This window comes from Argopecten irradians, chromosome 3 (assembly GCF_041381155.1).
Source record: "Argopecten irradians isolate NY chromosome 3, Ai_NY, whole genome shotgun sequence".
NCBI classification, from domain to species: Eukaryota; Metazoa; Mollusca; class Bivalvia; order Pectinida; family Pectinidae; genus Argopecten; species Argopecten irradians.
Window position 1 is genome coordinate 8,900,975 of NC_091136.1, and position 25,456 is coordinate 8,926,430.

At 35.8% G+C, this 25,456-nt stretch overlaps 1 protein-coding gene across 18 annotated transcripts in view; it reads right to left on the reverse strand.

Annotated features, from left to right (window-relative positions):
* The window catches only part of LOC138317487 (rho guanine nucleotide exchange factor 11-like), a 99,824-nt gene that overhangs the window by 53,893 nt on the left and 20,475 nt on the right, over positions 1-25,456 (reverse strand). For 12 of the 18 annotated variants that reach the window (XR_011207768.1, XM_069259194.1, XM_069259195.1 and 9 more), the window contains exons 2-5: positions 22,669-22,739; positions 21,310-21,411; positions 20,915-20,964; positions 18,382-18,439 (exon numbers count right to left, since the gene is read on the reverse strand). Coding sequence is in view for 12 of the 18 variants with exons in the window: in XM_069259194.1 (XP_069115295.1) it covers positions 18,382-18,439; positions 20,915-20,964; positions 21,310-21,411; positions 22,669-22,739 (281 nt within the window). In the remaining 6 variants the exon portion in view is untranslated. Of the gene's footprint in view, positions 1-4,457; positions 4,469-4,504; positions 4,517-4,611; positions 4,624-4,739; positions 4,752-6,046; positions 6,058-13,859; positions 14,011-18,381; positions 18,440-20,914; positions 20,965-21,309; positions 21,412-22,668; positions 22,740-25,456 lie in introns of those variants that run through there. The other 6 variants (XM_069259198.1, XM_069259205.1, XM_069259204.1 and 3 more) reach the window with 6 other exon arrangements.

Consider the following 25,456-nt stretch of genomic DNA (forward strand, 5'->3'; position numbering starts at 1 on the left):
TCTTTACCAGGCGACCTAATCAGCCCAGAGGTGTAGGGATATTGGTAGAATGTCAGACATTTTTACCTGGGGCCTAAGCAACCCTCGAGAGTATGAATAGTAGTAACAACACCATCACTACCTACAGACCTACCTAGGACAAACAGAAGCTCTCCACAGTTTCTGTCATTGCATAGCTATGTTTATTACTTCAGTATTGTTTATTCAGTAGCCTAAACAAATAGATGTTCCTTTATCAAGCCCATTAGTCATCATCCGTGTTGTGGTTTTAATGCTCCTGTCTCTATATGTCATCCTGTTGTACTTCTTTCTCTAACAAATTCTACATTCAAATTGTCATACAAGATAAAATATTTGTAGATATATATGAGACAGCTAGGTGTAACAATTCATATAAGAACTGTATGTCTGGCCATAGCATATGTGTACACGCATTGTAATTCTATTTCTTAAATTCAAATTGATTTATTCCTCTAGATTTGCCCACTATATATGATCTGCTTGCCATTGTAAGTTATAGGGTGGTATAAAGGTCTGACATTTCTCAAGGTGTTTGTGTAATCAGGATGGAAGAAGACTGACCGTGTATGTGTAACAGGGAGGGGGTCATCATACAAATCTATTTCATATAAAGACATCCGACACACAGCTCTACCAGGTTTAAAGTGTTCTTTAGAATTTGGAAGATTGAAACATGACACTATCAGACAGAATCAGTGACATTCTGTTACCTGGACCATGATGTTCCCAGCAGGTTACCTCCACTCTCTATAATGAATTATAAACTATAAACTCACTACTATATAAAGTCCGTAGAATATTATAGTTGGGTTAAAATTCAAATTATTTTCCAATTTTAGCCAAATTTCAAACTTTTGCCATAATGCGGAAATACTGTTTTCTAGTTAACCTTATACCCCCAATCAATATCGTGTGAAAAATAAAATTCCTAGAAATGTCTCTAAGATTAAATAGAAATAACATATAAACACTATACCTCCCCCTCCCACCTCTAAATCACCTCCATCATCGGCCTCATTTCAGAAAAGCCAGGGCCACCTCAAACCTCACAACAACACTAAAATATTACACATTTTCTGTACATCTATAACTTCTTAAACTATCTCAAAAGAAAACTGGTAACATTAATTAGGCCAGGGGATTTTAAAGTTCTGGTGTTAACTGATGTTGAAATCAAGTCCTTGCCTAGAGATTAAACTAATAAATATGTGAAACAATAACAAATCTCAATTTTTACTCATAGCCTAAATATTATAGACTTTGAAGTAAGAGCTTTTATCAACACATATTCAGCAATGGTATAACCCCTTCAAAGCTTGTATCCAAGAAATTCTCCCTTCAGTCACATATTGATAGGACCTAAATTCGACCTACGTGGTAACTAAAATCATGTTTTGAAAAGATTGCAGGAATTCCAAATATATCAAAATTTGTCTGATGTTCCCTGCAGCAAGAAGGAAGGGTGCCTGTTCCAATATAAGAACACTTCCTGGAACACCATAAGATGTGGTTCCTTTGTACATACTGGAGAGATGTCCTCACATTTATCTCTAAAGGTTTACTCATACAAATATAATACCATGATCCAGCCCCCCCACCTCCCCCAGCAAAGCATTTATCAAGCTGCCCCTTCTGTCACTATAAATAGATGAACCTGTGAGTACTGAGAAAACTTTGCACATGTATATACCAAAGTGTATGTACATATCTGCTATCTACTGCAGATTTCCTGGTTAAACACACACAGTCGACACACTACAAAATGTCTGGTTAGATAAACTTGTTGACAGTCCCAGAAAACAAACTTTTACTGTAGGGTTACAGAGAAATAAACACTGACAGATCTATACCGATGTTCTCGAAGTACTTAATGTTGTGGGTCACAGAATAAATATTCCAGTATAAATATGGACAAGAGACCATGATGTAAACTTAGGTAAATTAACATATATCAGACTTGCTTAGCACCTTTTGGGCGGAAAGCATCACTCCAAATTAGAATTGCATGAAGATGCACGACCAGTCATCAGTGATTCAAATCTTCACAAAGAGTTGTCAAAACCTCGGGACACAGAAGTCGTCTGTGTGTTGATTTGTGTTTTACAGAAATCCCTACAGACTCTTACACAAGTTTGTACTGTTATCAGTAAAGGGTACCACCCTGTATAAACATACTAGGTGACACACACTTCACTTCCTTAATAACATCACAAGTCATTCTTTATATATATGTATCACTATTACATTGAATAATTTTATATCGGATTGAACAATAAGCATGGCCCAGTCAGCCACTCATACACTTGCTGGTGATCTCGGTGTATGTTACAGTCTCTTGGTGATATTAAGTAAATGTTCTGAAGGACACTAATCCTACTTGACCATTACAACCCTGAATGGGAGTCACGATCAACTAGAACACTGACACGTCAGAAAGGGCCCCGCTATGTGTCTGACGTGCTTAAGTGGAAAAGTATTTTGACAACGAATTCTTCCGTGTTAGCTATATGTTGCTAATAAATAATTAATGTCAACATTAATTGGGAAACCGATGATGGTACATTATTATAATTCTTTGGAAAAAGTCTTCCAAGTATTTAACTTGAATCCTGATTCCAAGCTAACATTACATTAAGAGCATAAAATTAACTCAAATACCCCTTTTAAACAAGGTAAACCTCATAGTTTGCTGAAGAAACACATAACAAATGTGAAAGGAAGGGAATAAAGGTCTTGCTCAAATATTTTAATCATGTAAAAGTGCATTAAGCAGTCAAAACTTTGGTGAGTTGACTTCTTGTTTAATTCTGAACAACTCTGCTTCATTATAAATGTTGTAGCAAAATGTTCATGAGAAAATAATTTTTTTAAATTTGACCTTGACCTTTGACTTAGTAACCTTGGCCCATGACCTTACCTTTGGACAGTCAACTCCTTGTTTAATTCTGAACAACTTTGCATCATAATGTTATAACAAAATGTTTATCAGTTAAGAGCAACAACATTGTGATTTTTTTAAATGTTAAAATCCAAGATGGCCGATTTTTTAATTTAATTTCAGCCTGAAAAATTACCAAGCAGATCTAGGATGGATAGGGAATCATCATGTAAAATATGGGGAAAATACTCCACTCCCTTCCATCATTAATGTGCAAAAGAAAAAAAACGGACAGCGACGGACGGACGGACAGACAGACGGACGGACAACCTGATTACTATAGGGCACCCGCATCTCGATGCGGGGCCCTAATTATTAACAGTCTTTCACACAAAGATAGCTTGTGTCAGGCTTCTGAGCGTTTTGAACATCCTGGTTATTGATAAAAGTTTGTTTAAATATTTCAATGAATTTGACCACGTAAATCTGAATTATAGGTCAAGGTTGAATGAACTTGGTAACAGTACAGACTTAAACTAAGAAGACGCCCTTTTAAGATTTGAGAATACATTGTATTTGATCATTAGATATAGACTGAAGGTCAAGGTCACTCATAATACAATTGCAATTCCTCAAAAGTTTTAAGATTTGAACCTTAGCATCATCAAAACAACAAACAACAGGTCTGATGTCAGGTCCCTTGGCCTTTTAGTTAATATGAAGCAATCACTGAGATGTGCAAGTCCATTTTCACCTATGACCTGGAATAAAGGTCAAGGTCATTCACAGGAACAAACTAGACACAGTCTTTAACAACAGCATGCCACAGGGCCAATCTATAATGATCATTTATATAGTAAACAAGTTGTTATACTTAAGTGTATAATATATATATACCTGTATACAGGTACATACCTATGATAATACTAATAAATATATAATATGAATGTATATTTATTATGTCCAGGTATAGTCATATGTAACACACGTACCTATATACACAGATGTAACTATCTGTTTGTATACAATATACAGGTGTACCTATAAATAACACATGTGTAGTATTATACATAATACAGGTGTACCTTGTACATTTAATAATACACATGTATGCATATATATAATACACCTGATACACAAGTGTGCCCATATGTAATATATTGGTGTATTAATATATATAACGAACAGGTGTACCTGTACAAAATACAAGTGTATATTTCATAATACACATGTGTATCTGTACATGATTAAAAGGTATCCCTTTACACAATTTATATATGAACTCATGTACTGTGCAAATTCAGCCTGAATACATCTGCTGTCACAGATCATGAAAAATAGCGAGAAGCGTATTTTTTCATTAATAAGTGATGGAATAATAATGACGCAGTGACATCCCCAACAATGGTATGACACTGTATATGATACAGGCTCTGACTCATTTGCATGTTCATTACCATTAATTTGCCATATTGTTTACACTGAAAGGCAATAAACTGTACAGCAAAGTCAACAGCCTGTGTTGTATACTTTATGTACTGGTATATATAATACTGACGCCACAACGCAGGAAACCAGCACAGTCCAATGGCACCCAGAACTCACAACAAATATTTCCTTAGAATTCCATCCTAATCCTGGTACCCAATGAATTTCTACACACAATCATTACATCCGTTTTCGGTAGAGTAGCCATATTATCTGAGGAGTACCTTGGTGGGTGCAGGACCAGAGGTTGAGCTATCCACACAATTCAGACGTCCTCTGGGGTCTTACACCAACATGTACAATGCACCAGTATGTTACACAGGTATATCACATGCCTTGTTAACTTTCATACCTGAGTGCCGCTGTTTTCTCAGGTATAACTCTCGTTACTGAGTGGTTACGACTTTCTCAGGTGTAACTCTTGTTTCGTGGCAAGGGACTACTGATATGCTAATATACATACGAGCACCAGGGACGGTACATGTTGTGTATGTGTATAAAACCTGATAACATGTTTATTGCGACCATATATCGTCACTCACCTGAACAGGTAGATACAGGTAACTTCTTACACAATCTCACCTGTGTGCCCTGCCCATATTTTCATCACAATCTATATATACAAGTATCTTATCTGCCAACACAAATATACCTGTACAACAGGCTGTGTAGGGCCCACCATCATTACCTGTGTAAGATCCATCACTTGTAATTTCTTATGGAACTATTCAATGGCATTCATTTAAATGACAATACAAACATCTTGTTCATACAACCTTAGAATTGGATTCTGTCAAAATATTTGTACAGGAAACTTTGAAGGGTGCTAACCTTTCTCAAACAAGGAAATGAAAACCAACACGGCTATGGGAGGCAACCTTAATCCTAAAATTGCCAAGGGCTATGTAACTGTCTCGTACCCAAACACCAGTTGTGGCCGATGGCTATGTATCTGTCTCGTACCCAAACACCAGTTGTGGCCGATGGCTATGTATCTGTCTCGTACCCAAACACCAGTGGTGGCCGATGGCTATGTATCTGTCTCGTACCCAAACACCAGATGTGGCCGATGGCTATGTATCTGTCTCGTACCCAAACACCAGTGGTGGCCGATGGCTATGTATCTGTTTCATACCCAAACACTAGTTGTGGACGATGGCTATGTATCTGCCTCATACCAAACACCAGTTGTGGCCGATGGCTATGTATCTGTCCCGTACCCAAACACCAGTGGCGGCCGATGGTCTTCCTCTGTCTGTCTCATTCCCAAATACCAGTTGTGGCCGATGGTCTTCCTCTGTCTGTCTCATCTCTTCCCAAAACTTATTAAAGGTAGACATTTTGTATGTTTGTTTTCATAACAAATTTAGGTTCTTACTGAAGTAGACGGCATACCCATAAAATGAAATTTATATAAATGCTATGAATGGTAAAAAGGTCCATTCCTGAAGAACAATCTGGGTACATGTGCATCATTTTATAACAGGCTTACATAATGGATTTACACATTTTTCTATTACAATTCAAATCCAAACATGTACTTTGATTTATCATCAAACAAAAAATCTTACAACAGGAAGACCATACATTACACATAATGCCATGAAATAAGGCTAGAGAAGTGTGTGTGTTGAGATCATCTGTGCACATGTATCTTACTGTAAGTGAGTTCCACAGATAGTTCTGGCAGATAGATGTGGGAGCTGTTGTACACATGTAGCTACACCTGTCCCTGTTCACTTCCTCCCAAACCAGTCACTGCAGCCTCTTATAGCTCAAAGGCCTGATACAGACCCAATACACCAGACAGAAAAACAACCACTTTACAATCACAAAACATGTATTGGTGTTTGTTGTCAGAAAACACGACTGACCACAATCTAGTCAAGTTTCCCTGACCATTACACTCCTTTCATTGAGACAACATTGAGTGAAGATAAAAGTGGGGGAAAAATCTTTACATTATTAATTGGGTAATGTGTGTATCAAATGATCAGCGATATAAAATGTATATGACGTATGAGAGAAGTTATGGTATATATAATTGTGTACAAGGATATAAGATAGTATAGGGATATTATTTACTTCAGTAAAACACATACGAGATAAGCTTGGTTATATTACAAGAGATAATTGGATAGTACAAGTTATTATGGAATATAAAATTTCCTGGAGTATGAAAATATGATACAAGTATAATTGGAATGAGATTATGAGATGTTAAATAATATGAGATTACATATGAGATGTTAATTGTATGAGAATATGAGATGAATGTGTATGAGAATAGGAGATGTTAAAATGTATGAGATTATGACATGTTAAAGTGTATGAGATTATGAGATGTTCAATTGTATGAGAATATGAGATGTTAAAGTGTATGAGATTATGAGATGTTAAAATGTATGAGATTATGAGATGTTAAAGTGTATGAGATTATGAGATGTTAAAATGTATGAGATTATGAGATGTTAAAATGTATGAGATTATGAGATGTTAAAGTGTATGAGATTATGAGATGTTAAAATGTATGAGATTATGAGAAGTTAAAATGTATGAGATTATGAGATGTTAAAGTGTATGAGATTATGAGATGTTCAATTGTATGAGAATATGAGATGAATGTGTATGAGAATATGAGATGTTAAAATGTATGAGATTATGAGATGTTAAAATGTATGAGAATATGAGATGTTAAAGTGTTTGAGAATATGAGATGTTAAAATGTATGAGATTATGAGATGTAATGAGGATATGATATGATGCCTATGTACTGAGATATGAGATATGATACAGGGTATAATACTAAAGCAGGCCATAGATTTACAGCTCCTCTGTAGTTAAATATATACACTACCCTATAGCCCATAGACTCCTCACATGTTGTTTCCATGCCAACTACAACATCTTTGCAACCAATCTGCCCTTCAAACACCAGTATATAAACAAGCTAGTAGAGACTGGTGTGTGGAGGTACATAGCCTGAGCTGGTCAAAGACTGTTTTTATATCCCCGTCTGTAGGCTAGTGGGCAAGCATTCAATATCAGATCTATTGATGATACATAAACCCAAATAATAAAACATTTCCCATTATAACCATTCACACAACTTTTATTTATAGACATCCTTATAGTCTATCATGGTTGTTTTTCAATATTTTGAGCTTTATTAAATATATTTCTCAAAGTTTAAATCCAAACATCCACTTTCCAGGAGAATACAGCTTAACCTGTCTATAAACTCCACCTAGGTGCAATGAAATTGTTATCTTTATAGTAAAATGGTCTTTATACACAGGGCAAATAGTATTGGAATTGACCAAATGTGACATAAAAAGTCTTATGAAACAGGTGGTCAAAATACAGAGGTTTTACTAAGGGGATTCATTTTACTAATTTTTTTTTGGTTCAGGTAACATCCTAAAATGATAATTATTTGTCAACACATTTAGACAGGTATTTTCTGAAAGTCCTTTGAGAACCAATCGGTGTTAAGGGGTTCTACTGATGCCGTCCTTACAGAATCAATCGTTGTTGAGAGCAGCCACTGATGCTGTCCTTGGAGAATCAATCGTTGTTGAGAGCAGCTACTGATGCTGTCCTTGGAGAACTAATCGTTGTTGAGAGCAGCTACTGATGCTGTCCTTAGAGAACTAATCGTTGTTGAGTCGAGCTACTGATGCTGTCCTTGGAGAATCAATCGTTGTTGAGTCGAGCTACTGATGCTGTCCTTGGAGAATCAATCGTTGTTAAAACGAGCTACTGATGCTGTCCTTGCAGAACCAATCGTTGTTGAGAGCAGCTACTGATGCTGCCCTTGGAGAACCAATCGTTGTTGAGAGGAGCTACTGATGCTGTCCTTGGAGAATCAATCGTTGTTAAAACGAGCTACTGATGCTGTCCTTGGAGAACCAATCGTTGCTGATGTTGCCCTTGGAGAACCTATCGTTGTTGAGAGCAGCTACTGATGCTGTCCTTGGAGAACCAATCATTGTTAAGGGGAGCTACTGATGCTGTCCTTGGAGAACCAATCGTTGTTGAGGGGAGCTACTGATGCTGTCCTTGGAGAACCAATCATTGTTAAGGGGAGCTACTGATGCTGTCCTTGGAGAACCAATCATTGTTAAGGGGAGCTACTGATGCTGACCAAGTATAACCAGATTTGTCAGCTGATGGAAACCCTGTGACTGTGTTACAGATAATTGATATTGGACAACACTGACACACCAACAGGATGTTATGGCGCCCAGGCAATCAACCAGACACACAATCAAGTCTGGATTTATCATCAATTCTTTGGTAATCAAACCTTAGCGCCACAGTACAATGGTTCTCTCTCCATCACAAAGACCCCCACCAGCCATGGTGTTCCAAAACACAGCCCAACAAGCTAGGACATAGAATGTTCTCTGCCCAATTCTCAAACAAGATTATCTACCTGTCTAGTTTTGATATCAAACATATGACACAATAAATCAAATAGGAAGGGCCATGTTTTTGTAATTTAATTGATATTCTAGAATATCTAGTCAAACCTCAATGTATCGAAGTTCAAGGGACCGTCAGAAAAACTTCGAAACATCGAGACTTCGAATTATTCGTGGTTGAAATTAGACCGATGTTTTTTTTTACCATGACCAACTGTGGTAGTTGTGTACATGTCGTCTCCGTTCCGTAAACTTTATACACATTGCATTTACCACAAGCAAAAGAAAATAAAAACGAAGTATGCAATTAATCATATGTATTGCTATCGTTAGCAATACATACGTATATTATAAACAAGACTTACGTGTACTAGGCCTAACCCATGTACAAGTGTTCGTTTGGTAACTATTTAAGCGATGGTTAATATTACGGAATGAATATAAAAACGAAAACACGTTGTAAAAACGAAACTAAAAAGGAGGAACCGAAAGCGTTACAACACCTACAAAATACTTCGATTTAGAATGATCGATTTGCTCCAGTATTTATGCCAAAGTTGTGCAATGTAACAGTTTTGAGTATGAGTTTATTAATAATGTGGCTCGCTATTTACCGTTCCGTAAATTCTACAAACCGCTACCAATGGCGGCGGCGAACATCAAAAACGACCTAACTGTATCTTTGCCGTACTAATGATTTAATAACGCAGCTTGTAAAAACAAAGCACCGGGTATCGGCCTGATTAGTGATATTAATTATCTTGATGATATCAAGCAAGCAACACAAGCTGTCATAATCTCTATTGTCCGGCGAAGGGCCGTCGCGAGACAGCTAACGTAGGTGTGACAGCATGCCGCGGGGTATCGGCGAACACCTGATCTGTACAGGTAAATTTTTATTCGAATCATCGAGTGTCAGTTACCTATGATTCTATAACAAATGGTCCATGAAAAAAGTTCGATACATCGAGAACTTCGATTCATAAAACTTCGATTCATACATGGGTTAGTTAGTAATGTTATATAGTGAAGAAATTCGGGACCAGACAAAAAGTTCGATACAGCGAGAAATTCGATTCATCGAAGTTCGAATCATCGAGGTTTGACTGTATCTACTGCAACCATGTGAGTGTGATTCCACTGTAAACATGTGAGAGTGATTCCACTGTAAACATGTGAGTGTGATTCCACTGTAAACATGTGAAGTGTGATTCCACTGTAAACATGTGAGTGTGATTCCACTGTAAACATGTGAGGGTGATTCCACTGATTACATGTGAGAGTGATTCCACTGAAAACATGTGAGAGTGATTCCACTGTAAACATGTCAGAGTGATTCCACGGTAAACATGTGTGTGTGTGATATTCCAAAGTAAACATGTCAGAGTGATTCCACTGTAAACATGTGAGTGTGATTCCAATGTAAACATGTGAGAGTAATTCCACTGTAAACATGTGAGTGTGATTCCACTGTAAACATGTGAGAGTGATTCCACTGTAAACATGTGAGAGTGATTCCACTGCAAACATGTCAGAGTGATTCCACTGTAAACATGTGAAGGCGATTCCACTCTAAACATGTGAGTGTGGTATTCCAAAGTAAACATGTGAGGGTGATTCCACTGTAAACATGTGAGGGTGATTCCACTGTAAACATGTGAAGGCGATTCCACTCTAAACATGTGAGTGTGGTATTCCAAAGTAAACATGTGAGGATGATTCCACTGTAAACATGTGGGGTGATTCCACTGTAAACATGTGAGGGTGATATTCCAAAGTAAACATGTGAGTGTGATTCCACTGTAAACATGTGAGGGTGATTCCACTGTAAACATGTGAGTGTGATATTCCAAAGTAAACATGTGAGGGTAAACATGTGAGTGTGATTCCACTGTAAACATGTGAGTGTGATTCCACTGTAAACATGTGAGGGTGATTCCACTGTAAACATGTGAGGGTGATTCCACTGTAAACATGTGAGGGTGATTCCAGTGTAAACATGTGAGAGGGATTCCACTGTAAACATGTGAGGGTGATTCCACTGTAAACATGCATATGTGAGAGTGATTGCACTGTAAACACGTGAGAGTGATTCCACTGTAAACATGTGAGTGTGATTCCACTGTAAACATGTGAGGGTGACTCCATGTAAATATGTGAGGGTATTTGCACTGTAAACATGTGAAGAGTGATTCCACTGAAAACAAGTCAGAGGGATTCCACTGTAAACATGTGAAGAGTGATTCCACTGTAAACATGTGAAGAGTGATTCCACTGTAAACATGTGAAGAGTGATTCCACTGTAAACATGTGAGAGTGATTCCACTGTAAACATGTGAAGAGTGATTCCACTGTAAACATGTGAAGAGTGATTCCACTGTAAACATGTGAGAGTGATTCCACTGTAAACATGTGAGTGTGATTCCACTGTAAACATGTGAGAGTGATTCCACTGTAAACATGTGAGAGTGATTCCACTGTAAACATGTGAGAGTGATTCCACTGTAAACATGTGAGAGTGATTCCACTGTAAACATGTGAGAGTGATTCCACTGTAAACATGTGAGAGTGATTCCACTGTAAACATGTGAGAGTGATTCCACTGTAAACATGTTAGAGTGATTCCACTGTAAACATGTGGAGGCGATTCCACTCTAAACATGTGAGTGTGGTATTCCAAAGTAAACATGTGAGGGTGATTACACTGTTTCCATGTGGGGGTGATTTCACTTTAAACATGTGAGGATGATATTCCACAGTAAACATGTGAGGGTGATTCCACTATAAACATGTGGGGTGATTCCACTGTTTACGTGTGAGGATGATTCCACTGATTACATGTGAGGATGATTCCACTGTTTACATGTGAGGGTGATTCCATTTTTGAACATGTTAGGGTATTCCATGGTATACATGTGAGGGTGATTCCACTGTAAACATGTGAGGGTGATTCCACTGTTTACATGTGAGGATGATTCCACTGATTACATGTGAGGATGATTCCACTGTTTACATGTGAGGGTGATTCCACTTTTAAACATGTTAGGGTGATTCTGTGGTAAACATATGAGGGTGATTCCATTGTAAACATGTGAGCAGTGCAGAACTTTGATGGTTTGGTGGAGTTCTCCAAATATATCTTATTTATCTCTGTTGTTCATCTTAATTCAACAATTCTGTTTTCTATAAATAGACAGACAGCAGAACAGCCTCTGTACACCAAATGGCAGGCTTATTTTTTCAAATCCGAGACTTAAAAGTTCTGAATTTAAGTTCTGTTGATGTTTGCCCATGGAACAATTTGTACACATTCCAACTCGTACATGGAAATTACAGAATAAACTTATCTTCCATCTACACATACCTGTTTTATACAGAAACACATTTCTAAAGAGAAATAAAATCAGTAGGATGAAAGAATTTTCTGGACTTAAGAATTCTAAGATTTTAAGTCAATGTCTGAAGCATGAGAATGAATATTTTTCACATAGACGTCAGTACACTGTTGATTGAAAACTATTGGCAAAATAGTCAATCCCAAAAGTTTAATATTAATAACTTTCAGAACCATTTTAAAAAAATCAATATCACAAGTTAAGAACTGCTAAAATGGTTGTCAATATCTACTCTCAAAAGCTCAAATCTATAAAAGTGATATCATTCTTAAAGTTAAAAAAATCATGGCAATTGTATGTACCCCGTACTAACAACATTTATGTCCAACTACTGTATATAAAACTTCGAATTCGAAGAATTCGTAAGCAGGACAGGACTAAGTCTGACTTACCACTTGTCTCAAGAATATTAGAATTATCACTAAAATTTAGTTTGAAGATTTTGTCTCTGTGAAATTAACTCTAAACAAAGGGGAGACAACCTATTAATGAAATTCAGTTTTGAATTTCTTATTTAGGCAGGTACATACCAGGGTTGAGTGTGAATGACATGGCTAACATTGTGTGTCACCCTGCTCCTCAAATTCATGATAGGAGCATAATAAACAATCAAAATGATCTAGGCTGAATGACAAAGTAAATAAACTTTACATCCTGGTGATTGTTTGATTAACACCAAGCTTTAGACTGACCACTGAGGTGGACCAGCTGATCCTGCTGACCATCTGTCGGACTGTCTGCAGTATAATAATGGCTTACTTTTACTTGTTCTCCTCAGGGTTACTTCACTAACCGTAGTGAGGTTGCTGTTTTACTCATATGATTACTAGTTTACCTATAGGGTTACAAACTTACCTGTACATTTACTGATTTACCTGTAGGTTAACTTGTTACCCACATAGTCACCTGTTTACCTCTATATTTACTCGTTTACCTATAGGATTACTGATTTACCTGTAGGTTTACTTGTTTACCTGTATGATTACTAGCTTACCTGTATGTTTACTGGTTTACCTGAAGGAACGCTAGTTTACTTGTAGGTTTACTATTATACCTGTAGGGTAAATGGTTTATTTGTAGTAAAACTGAGGATATAGACAAAAGACAAAAATGGAATGGAAAGACAAACATAGATATCAATAGAAAGATAGAAGGTGGAAATGCAAATGGAATCATCAAAATGAAACAATAAAAATGGATAATGTAAAAGAAAAGACAACCATCAGGGCACTAAATCACTGGTGGACAAATTCACTTTTACTAAATGTTTAATACTGTTCGTCATTTACAGTACATCAACAAAATTTGACCAAGTAAGTACCTATGTATTTCTTATTCTATTCATTTAGTTTTAATCTGACAAATAACTTTTCATTTACTTTGGTATACAATTGACCAGTTTTCTACAGGAGAACAAAGCTTGATTTCTATCCTTACTCTGGACATTTATTTTGTTAAATATGGTATATCAATTATCATGGATCAACTAATCACAATCTATAAACTTCCTCAGTGTTTTAATGTCAGGTAGACTCCTTGTATAGACAGTGTCTTGCATTGATATATCAATTTCCTGTAAATTTCCTGAAATCTAAACTTGGTGTAAACTTTCTACCAGAAGCACCACCAGCAGCCCTATATTGTACCCACCATTTCCTGATTCTGAGCCTCCCTCCATCCTGTCCCTAAGTCTGTAAATCCATGGAAGTGTTTATATCCCTCTGGAGAAAAAAAACTGTCCCCCACCTTCCTACATCACTGATTTCTCTGTCCTGTATACTACAGAAGTTAGTCCATCCTTGGGTTTGCCCTGTGCATTTGACACTCTATAACAACTGTTATCTACACAGGCAGCAAGGCTGGCTCTTGCCAGAGCTTTTTTTCAATCAACTTTCAGATCTATAGTCTGCTTCAAAATTGCTAAACGAAATGCATCACCATGGTATCCCGATCAGCAGCTGAAGCAGTAAAAGCCTGGGGCAGGTGTATAGGTTACACTAGCCAGGCCTGTAATCCTCTAGCCTTCAGTCTCTCCTGTGTATATAATCCACAACTTCCATAACACTATCCCCCTCCCTACAACCTCTCTATCCTACTTCCATAACAATCCCCCTCCCCAAAACCTCTCCCGCTGACCACTGGCCATTCATCAACAAGTTTTTATCACTCTATAGTCTGTTTCTCATTTACTACCTTTGTAAAAGTATTTTGATGGCCACTAGATCCCTTACTTAATTTGTAGTATTACAATACTAGATCTCTCCTTTGTTTGGTATATCAGTAAGTATCCGACAAGCTGTAGTAAATTATGAAACTACAAACAAGATTTGATATTCTTTAGATTGCCGAGAGATCTATACAACAGTTTACACAGAACTATTCTGACATCTAACCATTGGTAAGCCCAGCCCAGAGCTTTTTATTACACTATAAAGTGTTCCTCATAACAATGTAGCCTCCTGGTCTTGTACAAATCTGAAGCGCTACTTTGGCCGACACTGACCATGCGAGCCAGGAATATCAACAAATTTTTTTATCGATCTATAGTCTGTTTCTCATAGACTAATCAATGCTATCAGTTCAACTTGTCAGACCATCCAATAAACCCAATACTGGAGCTTTTCACATGATTACTAGAATGGTGAGAGCTCAGAAAGCCCTCCAAACAGTCTAGGGGACTAACAGTGCCAATATCTCAATCTTCACTCAAAATGTTTTCATACAACAAGACAGCTGATATTTGATAAATTAAATACTTCAAGGTATTGCAGTAAAACTGTGTTGTCTTCCTTTTCTGCACTATTAGACAGACGTGTATTTTCTTCCTTGTAAAATGTGTACCACAAACAGACTTGTTGTACTATTTGTGTATATCATGTAAAAGTATATTCTTCCCTTATGGTAATTTACCAGTAGCACAGACCTGCAGTTATCTCCCCTTTCCCATTTATACTGTATCACATGACTGTAATATTTGCATAACACTGTTGTCTCCCTTTTCTGTAATATATGTCCTTTTTTCATATCTGTCCTCTATTAATCTCTCTTTGGTTAATTTATATGTACATACATGCAGGTGTCTCCCCCTTTTGTGTTACTTTCTATGTATATACATGCAGTTGTCTGTCCTTTGTTAATCTATATGTATATACATGAAGTTGTTTCCCCTTTTGTGTTAATTTATACGTACAGACAATAGTTGTCTCCCCTTTTAGTAATTTATATGAACAGACATGAAGTTGTCTCCCTTTTTATTAATTTATATGTACAGACACATGGTTTGTCTCCCCTTTGTTACTTTACATGTACAGACATGTAGTTGTCTCCCTTTTTATTAATTTTTATATGTACAGACATGAAGTTGTCCCCTCTTTGTTACTTTACATGTACAGACATGTAGTTGTCTCCCCTTTGTTACTTTAAATGTACAGACATGTAGTACTCTCCCTTTTATTAATTTATATGTACAGACATGTAGTTGTCTCCCCTTTGTTACTTTAAATGTACAGGCAACTCCTTAGTCTGCCATTTCTGTTGCTATTTCTGTTGAATCAAAACCCAGCATGACTGGTTCAATACCCTTCTATTGCAGCATGTATGATTTGTACTGAAAAACCTGCATAAGAAGTTGTCAATCGGAAATAAAATGTGTTTCAGGATAGGGGAGATACTGAGGCTTTTAGAAAGGGATACACAAGTTAGCAATATGTACTATGGTTTTTAGAAAGGAACGTTATCAAGTTATGAATACTGGTCACTCTGAAAAGTTTATATTATTACTGAAGTTCCCGAATACCTATAGAAATGTAAAGAGTTTTTGAATTGTTAGAGGGGTCCAGAAAGTGATGAGAGACAGCCGTAATGTTACCATATAGGACACTGGGCAACAATGTATAAATCAAAATTAAGTTTCACTACAACACAGAAACCCCAAGTGGGCTATTTTAACTGCCATTTATACAACAAATGAAGGCATGCGAAGGTATGGAAAGTTTACCTGTCTAATTAAAAGAAGAAACATTTTAAAGGTTCTAAAGGACCAAGCACATGATCAGAAGCATGTAAATGTTGAAAGATATTTACGGAATACACTGAAAACACTTGTATCAAGGGCAGCACTAGTGTGGGTCTATACCGTCAGGAAACAACAACATTTCCAGTTTTCACTGACTTCCTGTGTATGCCTTGCCAAGAAAACAGAAATGTAAGAAGCTGAAAATGAAAGATGGATCTAACACTGCAGTAATGTAGGCCTGGGTAAAGGCTGCACCAGATCTCCGAGGCATTAGTGCACTTGTGAGCCTACCCAACATAGACCCAACTACACTACAGTAGTTACCCAACAGCAAGTCCATGTCTAGGGAAATAATATACTGTATTTACCCAATAGCTAATTTCTTAACAAACTCTATAACTGGTATTCGACCCTCTATTTCATTTACCTCAAATTAAATGTACACTAAAATTATGAAAACTGTATACCATATTTTCCTAAGTATAAGTCAACTTCCAGGTGATGAACAATTATGGCTTAAATAATGTTTTTTTTCCATTTCATTTCTTCTGTAAATTGATTAATGGCTTTCTTTTCTGAATAATTAGTCCAAATTTGATCTTAATTAAGTGCCCCCTCTTTTCTTTTTTTTAGCCACCTGGGTGTTTATTTGGTTAAAATGGTAACTTACTAACACTTCTACCCACATGGCTCGGTGACCACCTCACAGGACCACACTTCAGCATACTGAAGCTAAATCAGGAACATTTAATTTGCTGTGATCAGATAACCCTGAACAGCAACCTATATAATGATATACAGACTCAATCTGAAAGTCTACTTCCAAAAATATCATTGCCAAGTACACAGTCATTTCAAAACTTGACCTCGCCCAAGTCTTAGCACAGACCTGCATATCTCATGACCAATTTATACCCAATAACAGCCCTACAATGAACATGGACTGTGTTATCTAGTTAAATAAAGCAGACTTCTATTTGTTTCTTTTGGATTTGATTTTTAGGAACTTGGAACAATTTGAAGAATTTTTGTAGAAGAACATCTGACATTAAGGGTTGAAATTCGCCTGCAAATTACCAATAATTCTCTACAGACTTCATCATCTATGTTTTACTAGTAGCTTCAGCTCAACAAGTTCAATCCCTTAAACTAGGTCTTAAGCATCAAGTCACAAACTTTTCCTTAGAATATGCTCACTATATTAAGTCAAGCCGTCCTAGAACTCTCTATCTTATACATTAACCCCAAAACCTTTTTCTAAGAAATAGGTCTAACAACTTTTGTTTTAAGACTTAGCCCTTTACTTCAAACAGAATATTCTGTCTATTCTTAAAGAGACGGGACAGACTTTTCACTATAAACATGAGCTTATTACCTATCAAACTTGTTCTTTACCAACTGTTTTATTTCCTTAAAATTAATCTTGATCTAAAAACAGGACTGGTTAAAATTTTATAGGAATTATAGTTGAAGTTTCATGAAAAATGACGTGTAGCCTGTGCGACTTCAATCATTGTTAGGAAACACTTTATCTCATTAGTGAGAATGACCTTCACATATGACTTCTGGTCCTCAAAGCTTTTTTAATTTTTGTAAGAGTGACCTTGAATTTTGATTTTCAGACTTTAAATCTTCAACTTTTTGTAAGAGAGAATCTGGGGGGAGTGTGAGCATGAAAGACCCCAATCTTCTTCCAAAGGATACTTTAACGTCACACTGAATTGATTTTTTCTATTTCTAGTCAGTGACCTTGACCTTTTACCTGAAAACCTGATAAGCAATCACAAGCCAATACTTTTTGTTACATGATCTTTGACCTGCTACAGTAAACTTGATTAATTGTATAAAACAGCTGTGGATGTGACATCAGCATGGTGATGCTGGCACATCACCTGGTTTTTGCAAGCAACACAAAAACACTAATTATGACGGTGATACTGTATGCCAGATTTAAAATCATTCAATACATACTAAGCAAACTATTTCTACATTTTCCAAACAAGATCATTCTAAGGATGAGTTACACTCAAATGTATATACTCGAGCCAGAAAAGCACCAGGGGTGAGGCCCATCTGAGAATAACATAATTTTACATATATGAGTGAATACTAGATGATATTATGAGCTATATTGACACACAGGTATATAACACTTACCTTTAATGAGTTTGACAACTTCCAGATGATTGGAATTAGTCACCAGCGTGCCATTCACCTAGAAAATACACAAAAAGTAACATACAAAAGTGATTCTTTTATTTCTGAAACAAGTACGGCTAGTGAACCTATCAATAACTGTATGGTATACCTGGTATGTATACAAGTGGTGGCATATGGTCACTGAACTAGCCAAGGTTAGTGGGAATTTCTCTCCAGTCTAACAGTTAAATAGTGCTTGTCTCATGATAATTCCTTTTACAACCCTACAGTGAAACCTGCCTTAGTGACCATCTCTCTATAACAACCATCTGCTAAAGGGACAATTCAGAGAGGCTAATTCTGTAACATAACAACAAAGGAAAATATGGCATACCGTATCCGACCTAATAGAACCCATGTCCCAATATGCGTCCCTCCCCATTTTTGAGGCCTTGATTTCAATTGCCCAGGCATAAATAAAGACCAAAATATGTATAGATTTGCAATAATTTTGTCTTATTAACACTTTTTCAATTTATTAAACGCCCTGGAACTTATTGGGTCGATTATTGTAAATGTATTGTTCTACATTCCTTATGTACCATACAACAAAACTATTAACCAATTCCAATGCATTTTTATGTATTTTGATTGATACTTTTGAAATTCCAAATTGTAAAGCAATATGATTAATCAGGTACGGTATGTATGCTGTACCAATTGTATGTTAAACAAATAAAATACATAACCACTGAGGAGTTAATGAAATTATTTTTAGACAAGAAAATGAATCTAACAAGGTAAACAAACTACTTTAAGAGCAAATTCAGAAGTTAAGACAAAAGTTGCTTTACTCTACTGGCACGGGTCAGAGTTCAGTATACAAAATGTCCGACCACAATGTGCAATGGCAGACAGCAACTTCAGCAAGTGAGTTTGAACATTTCACACACATTTTACCACAGTGGGCTTTTCTGGTATATGAAATTAAAACTAACTAATCTCACTTCCATTAGAACTGGTTTGTTTCCAATATATGTGGAAATTTTAATGTATTCTTAGACTGAATTGTCTCTTTCATGCTCAAATCAGTCTCTTCAATAAAAGAATCATTTTTAGTGAACATAAAAAATTAACAGAAAATGTATGTCTTTTCACTATTCCTGCAAAATCTGTAGCTGTTTCAGCTCTAATCTACTGACTACAGTAAACAACCTACCCAGCCAAACATGTGTTTAAGGCATTACACATTTCTAGACTGATGTACTTTAAATAGATACACTGACAATACTTCTGATACTTCTCAAGCCTGCCACAATTACCTCCCTTTACAAGACAGATCATACAGGATGTTTGCGGCAAACAAAATGAAAACAAATGTCAAAGCTCTATCAGATAAAGAGAAGCTTACAAAGCCGTCAACAAAAATTATTTCAATTATATAACCAGATTTAACCAGAGGTTTCAGCAGCAGGTATTTTTATTTTTCACTATACTTTATTGATTTTTTCACAATCAAAAAGACAATTTTGTCAGTTACAAAATACTTATTTACACCATTTGTTTGGTAATAATTAATTTATGAATGAGTATTTTCAAACAAATAAATATTTTATGTTATTTTTGTGTTAATAGGCATAATATAACGATAACACTAATTATTGTTCAATGATAATTTTATGCTCTGTCGTGGTAGCATCTTTAATATTAGAATTATAATATTTTAAACAAGACATAAAATACATAGATCTGCATCATTTAAAGATGTTAAGGTGTTTTTATAGGTAGAAACATAAAAGAAGGAGGGAAAAATAAAAGGTTTGAATAATTTTCATGTTCTGATAAACTCTTAACTGTTTAATTTTTTTTTTAACTCCCAACATTTCTAAGGAGGGCTTAATTGTTATGTAACTGAATATTTTTCTATGAATTTATGCTTTAAATTTACATTCAATGATTAATCTGAACAAATTAACATGAAGTTAGAACAGAATTGTCTTTATATCTATATAGTACAACAAGGCTGATTTGAACTATGCTTCATTATTTAGGTACGGAGAGTAATCTCCCTTCCACCTGCACTAAACACTATACTGTACACATCTTGGTTGAATATTGCAATTTTGGGAGATGATTTCTTAATTATAATACTTTTTAAATCTAGGAATATTTTGTTGAAAATATTGATATGCAATAAGATAAAATTGAACTCTTAAAAATTGAAATTACAATTAGAACTTAATGTTGAATTTGCTGCGGTCCAGTTCATTGGCATTCATACTCATTGATACCAGTTTTGTAATAAGATCATGAAATAATTTGCAGCCATAATAAATAAACAATTCATTATCATCAATGATCATGATCGTGATCTTGATTGCTGGCACGACAATTAATTGTGACATCACAATGATCATGTCATCAAAATAAGTGGATGGCAGTTCATGAAAGCCAACTGTGTTTGGTCTTAAAGGTAACATAGTGTGGTTGTAGTAAAAGTATTTACTAATTAACATAGATGTATAGCTTATTAGTTTTTGTGTTGATTTACCTTGATTATACGGTCCCCTTGTTGTACCCCTGCTTTGGCAGCCGCCCCATCTGTAACAAAGAAGCAGTCATGTTATATTATACGTATAATCATTATATCGGTCTGTAGCAACTCATCATCACTAAAACTTATTGGCATTATGTCGACCAAACGACAGAAAAATATCAATCAAAAGCCACTATTTCAATAGACTATATTTCCATTATGATCAAAAAGGATTAATTTTCATATAATTCTCTCATAAAAATATTCTTTCTGTTAAAATAAACAAACAGAATAGAACAAATTTCCAGTCAATACCCAATCACTTAACTAACAATAAATATTTATCTGAATATTAGTAGACACATAGGTAGGAGAGAGAGAGATTAAGTTACTTTGCCATCATCACTTACCTGGTTTGACAACCTCCACATATACTGGGTTGTCTCCCCTTACTGTAAATCCATATCCCTTCTCATCCCGCTGTATAATGATACAGCGCTGTATGTAGCCAGCTGTAAGATAAAACAATTTCAGTTTATTGAGATTCATTTACAAATTTGATTCAATAGTGTTTAAATGACATGTCATACCTGTATTTTATTTGTAAAATGTTGCATATTGTGAGTGTCTACTGAAAATTTAATACATTTTAATATAGAGCCTTCCTCACAGGAGCGATCACTCAACTGACCCTTATATTTACCTGGTGTCTCCTTTAATTACCTGGTTTGTCCTATATTTACCTGGTATATTCATTATATTTACCTGGTAAATCCTATATATTTACCAGATGTATCATTTACCTGGTATATCCACTATTTATCAGGTTTCTCCTGTATTTACCTGGTGTATCCCCTATTTACCTGGTATATCGTTTAAACATACTTGGTGTATCCCCTATTTACCTGGTATATCCATTAAATATACCTAGTGTATCCCCTTTTTACCTGGTATATCCATTATATATACCTTGTGTATCCCCTATTTACCTGGTATATCCATTAAATATACCTAGTGTATCCCCTATTTACCTGGTATATCGTTTAAACATACTTGGTGTATCCACAATTTACCTGGTATATCCATTAAATATACCTAGTGTATCCCCTTTTTACCTGGTATATCCATTATATTTTACCTGGTGTATCCCCTTTTTACCTGGTATATCCATTATATATACCTGGTGTATCCCCTTTTTACCTGGTATATCCATTATATATACCTGGTGTATCCCCTATTTACCTGGTATATCCATTAAATATACCTGGTGTATCCCCTATTTACCTGGTATATCCATTATATTTTACCTGGTGTATCCCCTTTTTACCTGGTATATCCATTATATTTACCTGGTGTATCCCCTTTTTACCTGGTATATCCATTAAATATACCTAGTGTATCCCCTATTTACCTGGTATATCCATTATATTTATCTGGTGTATCCACTATTTACCTGGTATATCCATTATATATACCTGGTGTATCCCCTATTTACCTGGTATATCCATTATATTTACCTGGTGTATCCCCTTTTTACCTGGTATATCCATTATATTTACCTGGTGTATCCCCTATTTACCTGGTATATCCATTATATTTACCTGGTGTATCCCCTATTTACCTGGTATATCCATTATATATACCTGGTGTATCCCCTATTTACCTGGTATATCCATTATATATACCTGGTGTATCCCCTATTTACCTGGTATATCCATTATATTTACCTGGTGTATCCCCTTTTTACCTGGTATATCCATTATATTTACCTGGTGTATCTCCTGCAGCTCCACTCGGAGACCCCTGTTCTTCTCTCACATTATTACTGAGACTACCAAGCCTGCAAAAAATAATACGTCATTTTAAAGACAACCTTATAATTTTCAACAAATGAAGGTTTCTGATACACAAGCATCTAGAAATAGATATTTTACTAATATAGAAATATCAGTAAAATGGAAATGACCTGGACTCCATATATACCTAATTAAAAGAGGTGACATGGAGTGATGGTCATTAACAAACAATGCCCCCATGGCCATGCGTCCCCTCATTAAATGGCATAAAAATATTCATATATCACAAAATATAATTGTTCAAAATCAACTTAGAAATCAAAATAGTTATGTTTAAAACAGGAATGCCACAAAACACACCTGGATGAGACCTGTGTTATTACATCATGAATGGTATATATAGGTATAACTACATATAATCACATCATTACTACAACAATTTGGAAATAACACACATGTACAATACACATATTATACAGCTGACCTTGAATTACATCACCAAGGGGCCAAATAAAGAGCAAGATTGGTACCCCTCCTCTTTGTACTTATTTGACCTTTATTAATATAAATCAATGTTACAGTAATTACCTTTAATCAGTTCACTGTGCATTAAGTGATATAGTTCATTAAACAAGTACCCTGCATGTTTCATCACCATATATCTTGAACTCAAATGTAATGGTGTATAGATAGCAAATCATTAGAAGCAGCAGAAGTGCAGAAGCTAATATAAAGAAATGAAAGAACAAGAACTAATACAACATATGTCTCCCTTTGATCCACAGGCAGTCCACTAAACTCCACTATCAAGTTGGCACAGTTACACATGAATACGGTACACAGTTACACTACACAAATTAATACCAACAAGGTATCATATTTACAATGAATACAGTACACTTTGGTTTGATTAGTTTAACGTCCTTTTAACAGCAAGAGTCATTTAAGGATGTGCCAGGTTTGTTGGTGGAGGAAAGCCGGAGTACCCGAAGGAAAACTACCGACCAGCAGTCAGTACCTGGCAACTGCCCCACAGGGGATTCGAACTCGCGACCCAGAGGTGGAGGGCAAGTGGTAATATGTCGGTACATCTGAACAACTTGGCCTCCGCGGCCCTATATATACGGTACACATACATGTACAGTCACACTACACACTGACATCAATATAGGCCAGGAGTTATAATAAAACATACTATCATCATCTCTTTTTTACACCAACAGATATCACTAAAATAAACGTAGCTTGATCATGTCTGGTTACTTTTCAGTGTATAAACATAAAGCCAATGTGCTTTTCCAAAGTGTTTAAAATAACATAATTTACAGTGGAGCATTAAAGTTTTATATGTAGTTTTACCCTAAAACTATATTTATTGCACCAGTATCTTTACTTTTAAACATTTTGGAAATGTTTGTGGAAAACTTGTAGCTAAAAGAAAACTAGGCTTTTTTTCAGATAAGAAAATGTTCCAAAAGAAAATATAAGACTTTCAGGGATTTATATTTATGCTCACTTTGAAATGTTGCAGACCTCCTGCCTGACAAAGCACTAGAGCAGGAGAATCTCCCAGAATCTGCATTTTTAAGTAATCTGTGTATACATGTACTGTGCACCAACTCATTTCTGTGTGCATTTAAATTTCGAATATTTTGTTAGCAAATTAATAAATATCACGAAAATGACTCACCACAAAAAAATGAAAAATGTTTCAAGCAATACGTAGAACCATGTATCTGGCTCTCTATCTTGAAATCAAAATTTCATGAAAAAGTCATTAGAAATTAAGACATGAAATAAAGTCTCCATGAAAACAGTATGGTTTCAAATTCACTTGTCTCCTGTACATATGTAATACTATAGTTTCAGGCTGTACTATTTTTTTAGCTAGAGTGCTATCATGTCATTTTTTTGTCCTTCTGAACTGGATTTGATATCGATACAAGTCAAAGGTCAATAAGAATATAACCAATTACTACAAAAGGTGACTTCTGTATAAAATAATAACCTACAGCTACCTGAAATTTATATATTGATAAAATGACTTACCCCCCCCATCCCCCACTAAACATACCTGTTACTCTGACAACCCCCTCCCTCATTCATCATATTTATATACATAGATAGCTACCTGTCCAGATCCTCACCCATCTCCCCTTCCCCCCTCCTTGACATGTTACCCTCCCATCACACTCAACATAGTCTGCCAAACTGGCTAGTGTACAAGTATAATAACTTCATTGCCTAACCTAACATTCCTGCTCTTAAACATTTGTTTTTTTATATGATGCGGAAGTGCATTTAAATTTTTAGCGATTGAATCATTATCGATGAATTTCCAATGATAACATCAGGACGAGATAGGATAGTATGTATGAAGATCACAGATCACAATTTGTGCCCCATGCACCACCTTCTCCTCCCTCAATTGATTGCAGGGCATACAAATGGGTATTTAATTAATTACTATTAATTAGTTTGTTTTTATTTTTTAATTACAGAATACCTGATGAACCATTGCTATACACTAAACGTATTACAGAAGGAACACAAGTTTGTGTTGTCATATCTTTTTTGTATCGATCGCCAGTAAAACAGCTGATGACTCACTGTATGTAACACTATGTAGAGTTGGGGAAAACCCACGGCGTACCACAGTAAAATAGGGCAAATAGGGCGAGTGTTCACATTACCACCAGAACATTTAGTGACAAAAAAGTACATACTGTAATTTGTGGAGGCAATTTGCAACAGAGTGTAC